Below are 12,987 nucleotides of genomic sequence, written 5' to 3'. Positions count from 1 at the left end.
ACCTCTTACACATTGTTTTTCATCTCATAAAAAAATCAGCTCCTGTCTCGAGCGGAAACGCCCCAAATTCAAAGGAAAATTCGGGAATTATTTTGCCTCAGTCATGTTTTGAACCTCCAGTGAAATACTGTAGTGACACCTATATTCTAGTCGTTTTTAGGACGAGTCGTCCTTTGAATGTAAATTTTAAAATACATTTATTTACCGGACCCTGCTCTCTCTCTCTCCTCTCTCTCTCTCTCTCTCTCTCTCTCTCTCTCTCTCTTAATATGCATTTTTTAAACCTCCCGATGTTTGTTATTGACCTTGTTTTATGATTGATAAAAAACTATGGTAATCAGATACAATAGAACAGCAATAATACAATAATATGTAATTTGTTTTATATCAAAAGCAATACCAGAAAAAAGTTAAGCGATAATCTATGTCTAGTCTATTCTTGAAAATGATGGCCAAGGTATAACAGATCCAATTAACATAGAAATAATTGTTAAAAAACTTAAAAAGAAGTCTTAAGATTAACAGAAATAAATTTATTCAAATGCAAAGCAAGAATTATGACATACTTAAAATGTAGATGTTAGTAGCATATCTCTCTGTATAAGTATATGTATTGTCAATTTTAGCGTATGTAATGGAGAGTAATGACCTGTTGGCCAATTTGGGACCCATGGGGTATCAAAGAAGAAATACAATTAAAGCAAATCATTGTGAAATTAAAAATCTTTTACGTAAGTTATACTTGTGTTATTTTACTGTACAAGCATTTTCAGTGCACCATCTACCTGATTTTAAGTTCCAATATTAAAATATGTACAATAAAAGAGAATGAATGTATGATCAGTTAATTTAGGTTTAGCAATGTGATTTTCTTGTTTAAAACTTGCACTCCAATCAAAAATGAAATTTAACATAATCATTGTCAATATGGTAAAATTGTTAGATAATATAATTTTTGCGTCTCAATTGTTTCATCTTATAGAACTCGGGGCTTGGGTAGACAGAAATAAATTTCAGTAAATATAAAGATATCAAAGGTAATATTTGGTAATCATGTGTGTAATAATTTTGTAATAATTTTGTAACCAATTAAATCTACCTTCACGTTCTTTTCTTTATCATATCTACATGTACATCAATATGTTATTGTCTTACCAGTAAGTGTATATCTGCTACAATATACGCTCTGGTATATTTTCCATTTAAATCTTATTGCTGCCCTTTTAATATCTTTATAAAAAAAGTAAGATAAAATGGAAATGTGTGAGCTGATTTCATTTTATTGGTTGCCAGCGAAGCTTTCAAAATTGGCACACGTGCAAAAAAAAATCCATCAAATGATCGTTTAGCGTGACGTGTTAGTAAATTGATAGTACAAGTAGTTTGAGCGTTGTTTAAAAATTCATTCCAAGCAAGGCAATGGTAACAGTTGGTTTTTCTAATAAAAATATGACAAGGTAATATCTCTCTCTTTCTCTCTCTCTCTCTCTCTCTCTCTCTCTCTCTCTCTCTCTCTCATGATATAATATTGCTAAGTTGTTGGGTTTTTTTTTATTTTAATTGTAAATTTTTAAATCGTTGTCAGAATATGCTATTTGTTGATGAGCTTCGCTCTTCTTGTGGCGGGAACTGCACATGAAACGCCTCAACAAGTGGTGACTAGATACAACAACTACAAGGCTATATGTGATGGAATGGGTTTTCAAAATGTGCGCTGCAAAGGTTCGGAAAAACATTTCATTTTTAGATTTTGATTTTAGGATTGAGGAAACATATGGTAGTATGTATAGTCAGGGTTCTTCATGAATCTTAATTATGACTATGTAGAAACCTCATGGAAACTCTTTCTTGCCCAATAGTAAAGTTTCGTTGTAGAACTGATCGGGTACATAGCTTATTGTGATTTTTTTTAATTGAACGCTGCAAAGTACATGTACTAATAAGAATTATTCGTTGCAACTTCCCGTTTAACACAAGTATTGATTGTTGAATTTTAAGCTCAGCTAATAAAACGTAAAAGTAGTAGAGGGTCACTTCTGAGCAAGCTTTACCCAACATGCGCAATAGTACAAATTATTTAATATTATACGTAAAAGTCTATAAGCTGGTGTTTATAATTCATATTGAGACTAATGACATCCATCTTTAACTGCTAATTTTAATATTACCATTTATTCTCTTTTTTCTCTAACAATATTTTATTTCTAATCCTAAAATAGATCCGTTTGCTTTCCAATCTTCACTTACCAAGACATTGCAAAACTTGAAGAACCAAGAGACGGTGATCTTTGATAAAGTTTCATTAAACGAAGGAAACGCTTACAACAATATCTCCGGAATATTCACAGCACCGTTGGACGGGATCTATTCCTTTACATGGACAATGTTAACAAAAAGTGGAAAATATTTCGTCACTGAAATTGTGCTGAATGGTCAAAAAGTTGCATTAAATCATACCGATGGAAGGGGTCACAATGGACATCCTATGTCAACCTCACATGCTAACATCAAAATGAAGAAAGGCGATAAGGTCTGGATCAGGACCCATAACACCAATGGGCAGTATGCCCTTGGAGGTTGGTGTTACTTTTCGGGAGCAAAATTGTAACACATTTGTAACGATACCGAAATAAAGCATTTGAAGCTTAACACATACAATTGTTTTTTTTATTTTTTAAATGCACGATATAGTCTTATAATGCATAGAAATTTGTGTGCCGACCGATTTATAAGAAACAATACATTTTAATATTATATCAATTGAACCATTTGAGTTAATTTGTTATTTAAAAAATCTACAAAAACAACTCAAAAATGAAAATTAGCAAATAGTTTTCGATATAAATGAATACTTCATTACGAATAAATGACACAATGTTACATAGAATACGTTGGGAAATGTAATAATTCAGTCATAATCTAGCTCAAAAATTTGTGCACTGTAGATATTGAGGGAGGAAAAAACTGTAGTCTTACAGCAGACCAACTCGAATTTGTTCTATCTTAAAAAAATTAAGTATTTCAAGGTATTTATCAGAATTTCACTGTCGCAAATATGGGATATTATTACTATGCAATGCGGACTACCAAACCATGACTTGAAACGATGATGATAATGTTCGGCAACGTCACAGAAACAATCTATATTGAAACTAAGAATCTAAAAGGGTCATGGTCACAATTTTTGTCAAATCCTATTTAGGGTCTTCCGTTTTCAACGGAAGACCCTCTTGTTATTCTTCGGTTTCTTTCTATTATTAGGGTCTTCCGTTTTCAACGGAAGACCCTTTTGTTTTTCTACGGTTTCTTTTTTTTCTTATTCTTATTATTAGGGTCTTCCGTTTCCAACGGAAGACCCTCTTGTTTTTCTTCGGTTTCTTTTTATTATTATTTTATTTTTTATTTTTTTTCTGACTCCTTCTCGGCTTTATATCTCAAAAAGTTTTCATCCGATTTCAATGAAATTTTCAGAGCTTTTGTAAACTTACCGTGCCTCAAAGATGTTAAAGTTTCAGCATTTACGTCACTTCCATTCAAATTTGGCGGCCATTTTTTAATTTAAAAAAAGTGATTTTGTCCGGAAGAGATCTCCGTTAATTTTAAAGATATCGCTTTGAAATTTTTACTGATGTTAGATGTATCAATTCTGTAATGTACTGGGGGGTTTAGAATTTTATTCATCAATTTTGCTCAAAACCGGAAGTAGTTCCAAATTTTTGAAATTTTCATTTTTTTAAACAAAATAATACAATACTACAGTATTATAGAATTTGTCATGGTGAATTCAAATCTGAAATTTGTTTTAAAATCGGACGATGCATTGCAGAGCTATTGGGGATTAAAAATCGATTTTTTTCGGAAATTTTGATTCCGCGTTCTAGGTTTAAAAAATAGCGTAATGTTCAAAGTGAAATTAACTCGTACCAAAAATAATTCGATTTTTGTTAAGTCTTACTTTGACACGTTCGGATTTTTTTTGTTAGGTCATTCTTGAAATCATAAAGGTTTTTGTTAATTCATACTCTGTACATTCGGATTTTGTTAAGTCGTACCAAGAATTATTCGATTTTTAAAATTTTTTTTGTTTAGGTAACCATTGTTATTGGTTTAAGAACTCTGCTTCTTACAGGAACATCTAGCTTTACTCTCGACATTAAAGGAAGACCCACTCGTTGCTTTGCAACGAGCTTTGCTCTAGTTATTATACTTTTTTTTCTTTTTCTGACTTTTTTGGAGCGTTATTTCTCAGAAACTATTCAACCGATTTACACCAAATTTTTAGGAGTTATGGAGCATCAATGTCGCTACTGATTATTTAAATTTCAAATGATTACGTCACTTCCGGTTTCAGATATTGACGATATTGTAAATTTTTATGGGTCATTTTGTCCACGCATCTCCTCTGAAACTAATCATGATAAAAGCTTGAAATTTGCAGGGATTGTAGATGAATGTCTGTAGATTTCCCTCCATGCTTCCAATTGTGAAAAATGCGCAAGGCCTAGAAGCTCGCCTGAACCTGAAAATTAGCACCATATTTTTTCACAAAATTTTCGCACATTTTCCGTAATATCTTTTGACGTATAAACATTTTGTTAAAACATGTAATATAAAAGCTGTTTCAATTTGCACGGGCTTTTATTTGATATCAAGAAAAAGGGGCTGGCCCCTCAAATTAGGGGCCAAGAGGGCTCTAAAGTCTATTTGCAATAACTTTTTAGTGAACAATAATTTGTTATCAATTATAGAAGCAAAAATGTTCATTGTACAGCTGTTTATCTATACAGTGCCATACTTAAGTCATATATTACATAATAAGGGGTTTCAAGGGGCCAGAAGTTCAAAACTTTGATCGTTAATATCTGAAAAAGGAGAAATATTTTGAAAAGCAATGTAGAACAAAAGTTATTCAAAATAATGTTTTGTACAATATGCTACCTTAAATGTTTTTGTTTATGACCCCATTTAGGAGTTAAAGGGTCGGCCCCTAAAACACATTTGTACAGATATCTCAAGAACGGTAAACATTTTGTGAACACTTGTAGAACAAAATATGTTTATATTTACAAGACCTTTCATTTGATTTCAAGAAAAAGGGGCTGGCTCCTCAAATTAGGGGTCAAGAGGGCTCTAATGTCTTCTTACAATAACGCATTACTGAACAATATTTTGTTATTAATTATAGAAGCAAAAATGTTCATTGTACAGCTTTTAATCTATGCATTACCATACCTAAGTCATATATTACGTCATTAGGGGTTTCAAGGGGCCAGAACTCAAAATTCTGATCATTAATATCTGAAAAAGGAGAACTATTTTTAAAAGCAATGTAGAACAAAAGTTCTTCAAAATAATGTTCTTAACAATATGATACCAAAAATTTTGTTGTAAGTGGCCCCGGTAAGGGGTTAAAGGGTCGGCCCCTAAAATGCATTTGTACAGATATCTCGAGAACGGTTTACAATTCATGAACACTTGTAGAACAAAATATGTTTATATTAGCAAGACCTTTTATTTGATATCAAGAAAAAGGGGCTGACCCCTCAAATTAGGGGCCAGAAGGGCTACTAAGTCTTTTCATAATAACCCTTTTCTGACCAATAATTTGATAATAATCATCAAGCAGCAAAGACGCTTTTATTAAGCTTAATTTAAAACCGAAACCCGTTTTAAAATCGGACGATGCATTACAGAGATATCGGGGTTTAAAAATTATTTTTTTTCCGGAAATTTTGATTCCGCGTCCTTGGTTTAAAAAATAGCGTTATGTTTAAAGTAAAATTAACTCGTACCAAAAATAATTGTTAAGTCGTACTTCAACACATTCGGATTTTTTTTGTTTAGTCGTTCTTGAAATCGGAAAGGTGTTTGTTTAGTCGTACTAAAAATCATTCGTATTTTGTTAAGTCGTACCAGGAATAATTCGATTTTTTTTTTCATCTTTTATATTTAAGTTACTCTTGTTATTGGTTTAAGAGCTCTGCTTCTTACAGGAACTTCCAGCTTTACTTCCGACATTAACGGAAGACCCTACTCGTTGCTTTGCAACGAGCTTTGCTCTAGTTATTATTCTTTTTATTTTTTTTCCAACTCAAATATTTCAAAAACGCTTGCATCGATTGTTTTGAAATTTACAGGTGTAATGTGTATCTAAAAGATCTCTATGATATGAAAAAATTATTTGATGACGTCATCAATTTCGTCAGATATTGACGTTTTACACGTTTTAAAAAGTGATTTTGTCCGGAGCTTTTCTCATTTTTGATTTAAGATAAAGCTATGAGATTTACAGAGAAGATAGAACAATCGTTTTACTTATGACATAAGGCTGGAAACTCAATTCGGACACTTCCGGTCGAAACCGGAAGCAAAACCAATTTTTTTGAATTTTCATGTTTTTAAATTTTAAATATTTTACGTACGTATCTTACAGTAATTTTCATGCTGAGTTCAAAACTGAAATCCGTTTTTGAATCGGACGATGCATAACAGAGATATCGGGGTTTAAAAATTGATTTTTCCGGAAATTTTGATTCCGCGTCCTTGGTTTAAAAAATAGCGTTTTGTTTAAAGTGAAATTAATTCGTACCAAAAATAATTGCTAAGTCGTACTTAAACACATTCGGATTTTTTTGTTAAGTCGTTCTTGAAATCAGAAAGGTTTTTGTTAAGTCGTACTTAAAATGATTCGGATATTGTTAAGTCGTACCAGGAATAATTCGATTGTTTTCATCTTTTTATTTTAGTTACTTTTGTTATTGGTTTAGGAGCTCTGCTTCTTACAGGAACTTCCAGCTTTACATCCGATATTAACGGAAGACCCACTCGTTGCTTTGCAACGAGCTTTGCTCTAGTTATTATTATTCTTTTTATTTTTTTTTTCTGACTCCTTTTCGGCTTTATAACTCAAAAAGTTTACAACCAATTTTAATGAAACTTTCAGAGATTATGTGCAATTATAAAACCTCAAAGTTTCTGAAGTTTCTTTGAAAACATCACTTCCGTTTTAACGTAACGTCATTTTTAAAATTTTCAAAAAGTCATTTTGTCCGCGGCGTTTCTCAAAAACGCTTTAAGATAGAGGCTTGAAATTTTCAATGGTTATAATTTAATCGATTTACCTCTGTAATAAGGCTGGAAATGAAAATCCGTCACTTCCGGTCATAACCGGAAGTGAAACAAATTTTTCGAAAAAATGAATTTTCTGATCAAATCAAAAATGAATACGCATTTTGTAGAACTTATTAAGCTGAATCTAACTGAAAGCCGTTTTAAAATCGGACGATGCATTACAGAGATATCGGGGTTTAAAAATTGATTTTTCCGGAAATTTTGATTCCGCGTTCTTGGTTTAAAAAATAGCGTAATGTTTATAGTAAAGTTAACTCGTACCAAAAATAATTGTTAAGTCGTACTTAAACACATTCGGATTTTTTTGGTTAAGTCGTTCTAAAAATCAAAAAAAGGTTTTGTTAATTCGTACTTAAAATCATTCGGAATTGTTAAGTCGTACCAGGAGTAATTCGATTTTTTCATCTTTTTATTTTAGTTAATCTTGTTATTAGTTTAAGAGCTCTGCTTTTTACAGGATCTTCTAGCTTTACTTCTGACATTAAAGGAAGACCCACTCGTTGCTTTGCAACGAGCTTTGCTCTAGTTTTCTTTTTCTTTTTTTATTCTTTACAATGCTTATGGAATGCAATTCTAATAATCAAATAAAATTTACGGAGAGTTATAAACAAAATACAGGGCTCACAATTCTATATCATGTAAACGAGGCCCTGTCTTTGTTTACATAGGTTAATATACCAATAAAAATCCTTTTAAAGCAGATTTTTCTATCTTCATAATTATTCATTCTTAGCATAAATTAAAAATTCCTAACCTCTAACAGATTCATTTTAGGTCTAAAACTGGATTTGTACTTCAACATTCATAATGTAAACAAAAGCTTTGTTTAAATACCAAAGAATTGTAATCTCTGTAACTCGTTTATATAACTCAACAAATGGCTATCAAATGTTGGTTGCAGGTTTGGGGTCGATTTCTTTGAAAAGTGATGAAATAAATTCAAATACATTGCCAATTTTATCATTAACTTGCAATTACAATGATTTTTAAAAATGTAATTATTATTATTTACTTTCATTAATGCAATTAATTACATTAATTACTTCATTTTTATTTTTTTTAATCTTGAGAACATATACATATATAAACAGCATTAGGATATAAAAGGCTTTATGTACGGTAACGTTTTGAAGGTTGTATTTCAGTTTAATGATCAAATATAATTTTTTCGAAAATGTCTAGAAAAATTGTCTTTAACATTAAAATCATCAAGTACCATTGAGTTTATGTTTACTTCTGAGCAATATTCTCTCTATAGTGAATTAATTTTTATTCACATTAATATGTTTATTCAGAAAGAACAACTTTCGTCAGTACAGCATATTAGTATATAAATAATAATGGCTATAATTCACAAGAATGTGATATTTAGACTCCCTCGAGTATACAACAGGGGAGTTCTTGGGTACTAGAGTAGTTCACGCCTCGACAAAGTTAGACCTTTACCTATTGCCCTGGGCAGTGTGTCATGCTGTATAAACATATTAAACATTATGAGACATTTAATTTTTGTATAAATAAAAGCCTATGCCAAACATGTATACTATTCATCATTATAAGACACCTTTTTATATTACAAAGTTGAGAAAAAAGTAATTGAAATGTAATTGAAATGAAATTGAAAATACACAATGTTTTTGGAATGTATTTAAATACAATCAATTACTTGTATTTGAAGACAAACTCAATTACAAATTACTTCCAATTTCTTTAAAACATGTAATTAATTACACTAAATTAGAAAAACTTTTTTTTTAATTACCCCATTCTTGTTTGGTTGCCTATTACTGAGACATTATATAAATAGTGCCTGTTTGGGAGGGTAACAGTTAAAATTGACACCCCGAGAAAACCATTGTCAACCGACGCGAAGTGGTTTTCGAGGGGTGTCAATGCGCAAAATGTTGAAACAATCTCTCTCTCTCTCTCTCTCTCTCTCTCTCATGATATCATATTACTAAAAGTTTTGTTTTTACTTTTATTGTAAATTTGAACTCTCTCTCTCTCTCTCTCTCTCTCTCTCTCTGTCTCTCTCTCTCACACACAATATTATTTTATTAAAACTTTTGTTTTTACTTTGATTGTAAATTTGAAATTCATTTTCAGAATATACTATTTGTTGATGAGCTTCGCTCTCCTTGTGGCGGTAACTGCAAATGAAACGCCACAACAAATAGTGACTAGATACAATAATTACAAGGCAATATGTAATGAAATGGGTTTTGAAAGTGTGCGCTGTAAAGGTTTGGAAAAACAATTCATTTTTAAATTTTGGTTTTAGGATTTGATTGATAAAACATATGGTATTATTTAAATGATAATGAAATAAATAATTATTAGTTTTTCATGGCCCGTTTGACTACTAGTATGTAGAATCGTCATAGAAACTCTTTAAGCCCAACAGTAAAATTTCACTGCACAACTGACCGTGGTACACAGTTTATTCTGCTATTCTTTTTTTTTAAATTGAAAGCGGCAAAGTTCGTAATAAGAATTTTTCGTCGCAACTTATCTCTATAGACACAAGATAGTGTGTACATTTATGTATCTAGTTTAATACGATCAATGCAAATTGCAAAAAAAAGTGTATACATGCATATAATTCTCATTCTGAAAATAATTTCAGAACAATAAATGGCAAACAAAATATAACACAATGGGATAGCAAATATACTATTTAGAAATAATAGAGAGAGTAGTGTGTTCAAAACTGGTGGCGGACATTAGCCCATACATTTTTCAAAAACAATGCTGATATTTTTAGCGACGTGCATGCATTTAATACAATTTCTCTGAAATTTGAAGGCGGCGGACATATGGTAATGACTTTTGGGGGAATATACGGAATTTTTGTAAAGGCGGACACAACGATGATTTTTTTCGAAAAAAGTGGCGCACATTTCGTGATGGCGGACATAACGTGACGATTTTTTCAAAAAGGTGGCGGACATTTCGTGATGGCGGACACAACGATGATTTTTTTCGAAAAAAGTGGCGCACATTTCGTGATGGCGGACATAACGTGACGATTTTTTCAAAAAGGTGGCGGACATTTCGTGATGGCGGACATAACGTGACGATTTTTTCAAAAAAGTGGCGGACATTTCGTGATGGCGGATATAACGTGACGATTTTTTCAAAAAAGTGGCGGACATATCGTGACGGCGGACATAACGTGACGGCGGACATAACGTGACTCAACATCTATTAACCCTAGTATTGATTGCTGCATTTTACGCACAAATTACCTCGCGCAATTACACATAAAAATGGTAGATTGCGACATCTGAGCAGGTGTAAAGAAGAATAATGCCCCCCCCCCCCCCAAGTTGTAGATTAATTGGATGTTTTTTAAGAAAAAAGACCCATGGGTTATTTCGTTATGTTAAACATGATATCAGACTTTATTTTCCTCAGCTGATTTTGAAGTTATATGCACCGACGCTACATATAGTTTTTCATATCCGTAACAAACTCACAGAAACGCACCTACATTACCACAAAATTTATTGTTAAAACTGTTCTCTTGTCGACATATGGAGGGAAAATGACGCTGCACTAGCGTAGACATCTCCTGAAGAGTACTTATTACATAATCATAAATAATTCTGAACAACATTTTATATAGCTTTATTACATGTATCTTAAAACGATATTTGATTTACAAATTTTGCACAGCTTGCTGAACTATATTTTACCGCAATTTTACAATTGAATGGACAAAAAATTGCAATGTTTACACGAATATGATAAAACATGTGTGCATGTGTTGCATAACCATTATGTCATTGAAAAAAAGAAACAAAAAACACATTCATACACAATGAAAAATTAACATTCTCTCCCAGAGAAAATTGTGGGATGATTAACGATATAAATCCCTGAAATGAGCCCAAAGCCTTAGGGACCACTGGTGATACCCCTACAGCCCAAATTTGAGACCAAAAAATGTATGCTCTATAGGTTCCCTACACTCCCTTGCTACATGTATTCCTTAGATGCACACTTCAAAGACAATGGAGATAACGGCCCATCTTTTACCCTTATATCATTGTTAACATTTAAAAAATGACAAAATAAGGGTGAGTTATATTAATACTCTTAGATGTGATAGACACCCTCTAACGCTTGTTATGAACACATGGGAAGGTACTATACATTATCCTAGTGATTCTAGATATATGAGATATAAACCCCTGAAATGAGCCCGAAACCCTCGGGACTATGTGATGGTACCCCTGCAACCCAAATTTGAGACCAGGAAATAATAGCCCTATAGGTCCGCTTCACTGCCATGGTATTCCTTTGATGCACACTTAGATATCCGAGAAAATGATCAAACTTTTAGCCCTATGTCATTGTGAAATGCTAAAAAAAAAATCAAAGGTCGGGCATGCTATTTGGACCTTTTAATTATCATATCTTTTTTTTCCTCGAAGGGTCATGTCCAAACATGACTTGGACAAAATAATCCCCATTTCACCTTGGGATTGATATTTTGGCCGTTTTGTGCGACAGGCGCTATTTCTTTTTATTAGAATAAAATCACCATGGTAGACTTCTGTTCATGTTATTATTGTAATGATAGGAAATCTTTTTAATATTCGATTCATGTTGTTTCCGAGGTAGTAAAAAGAAAAGGGGATAATATTTTAAACACAAGCATGTTTAACTTTGATGTAAACATACTATCTTTTTTTAGGGGGGGGGGACAGCTTTAAAAAAGTGTCAGGATTGTTTGCCTAGACGGTCGCTTCCAATTTACGACGAATATCTACAAATGTGTGATTTGGTAAGAATATACAACAAATATAGTTGTAAAACCTATAAGTACATGTATGTGTAGTACCTCATACACCTAGTAATGTGCTTTATGTTGTTTTATATATTATCATACATTTTCATGCTACTTTATAGGACGCGTTGAGTTTTCCATTTTTAATAGGACTGCACTTAGGATAGCATTATTTTCGTAACTTATGACCCGTATGGACACATACTGATTTGATTTCTATTAAATACAGACGCATGTATAACTCTTATCAAGGCGAGCTTTACTGCCTCTGAAGTTGTCAATACTCGTACAATTATTGATACATTACTCATCTTGAAATTGAAAAAAAGATGTCGATAATAAAATAAATATATTTTCTTCTCAAGTACTCTCAGTACTTTGATGATCTTCTTTATTGGCCGTTAGCTTTTTCGGGCGTAGTGGCTGCTGTTAGTGGCTGATAGTTCCAGCCTGGTTATAATGCCTAACAATGTGGTAGAAAGCCACATCTAAGCAGGCTTTACCCAGCACATTTGCGCCATATTTAAAATTATACGAAAAACTCTAACAGTTAGTGTTATTAATTCATATTAAAAATTATGATATTAATTTTTAATCTTCTCTGTGTCCTTTTTCTTCAAACTCTTTTAATATTTTCATTTTATTCTTTTCTTATAAGATAAATTATTTATAATCCTAAAATAGATACAATTGCTTTCCAATCTTCACAAACCAAGACTCTGGAAAACATGAAGAAACAAGAAACTGTGATCTTTGATAAGGTTTCGTTAAACGGAGGAAGCGCTTATGATTATACTTCCGGAATCTTTACAGCACCGATGGATGGAATCTATTCCTTTACGTGGTCAATAATAACAAAATTTGCATATAATTATTCCGATGGAAGGGGTCACGATGGATGGCTTACGTCAACCTCACATGCTAACATCAAAATGAAGAAAGACAATTAAATGTGGATTAGAGTCCAAGTAGCCTGAGGGCAGTATGCCCATGGTGGAGATTGGTGTTCTTTTTCTGGAGTAAAATTGTAGTATATTTATAGGGATATCAAAATAAAGCAT

The 12,987-nt window shown here is 32.3% G+C and overlaps 2 protein-coding genes across 2 annotated transcripts; both read left to right on the top strand.

The window, feature by feature from the left end:
- Positions 1 to 1,372: 1,372 nt before the first annotated feature.
- LOC128159269 (heavy metal-binding protein HIP-like) lies at positions 1,373 to 2,643 on the top strand. The gene is made up of 3 exons (XM_052822333.1): positions 1,373 to 1,457; positions 1,586 to 1,722; positions 2,220 to 2,643. Exons 1-3 carry the CDS (start codon positions 1,420 to 1,422, stop codon positions 2,606 to 2,608), a joined length of 564 nt encoding a protein of 187 aa, XP_052678293.1. The 5' UTR covers positions 1,373 to 1,419; the 3' UTR covers positions 2,609 to 2,643.
- A 5,828-nt stretch (positions 2,644 to 8,471) lies between these two features.
- On the top strand, positions 8,472 to 12,957 carry LOC128160955 (uncharacterized). Its single transcript, XM_052824236.1, is given in 3 exon segments — positions 8,472 to 8,536; positions 9,238 to 9,374; positions 12,611 to 12,957. Coding segments are annotated over 3 exon segments (549 nt in total).
- The last annotated feature ends 30 nt before the right edge of the window (positions 12,958 to 12,987 follow it).

This window comes from Crassostrea angulata, chromosome 8 (assembly GCF_025612915.1).
Source record: "Crassostrea angulata isolate pt1a10 chromosome 8, ASM2561291v2, whole genome shotgun sequence".
NCBI lineage: Eukaryota > Metazoa > Mollusca > Bivalvia > Ostreida > Ostreidae > Magallana > Magallana angulata.
Note: the sequence above shows the minus strand (reverse complement) of the source record. Positions and strands in the feature narration are given on the sequence as shown.

Excerpts from the sequence above, each read along its gene's own strand:
- LOC128159269 (XM_052822333.1), top strand. The coding sequence starts at position 1,420 with ATGGTAACAGTTGGTTTTTCTAATAAAAATATGACAAG. Across the intron at positions 1,458-1,585 it reads TCTAATAAAAATATGACAAG|AATATGCTATTTGTTGATGA; the intron begins GTAATATCTCTC and ends AATCGTTGTCAG. Across the intron at positions 1,723-2,219 it reads TCAAAATGTGCGCTGCAAAG|ATCCGTTTGCTTTCCAATCT; the intron begins GTTCGGAAAAAC and ends ATCCTAAAATAG.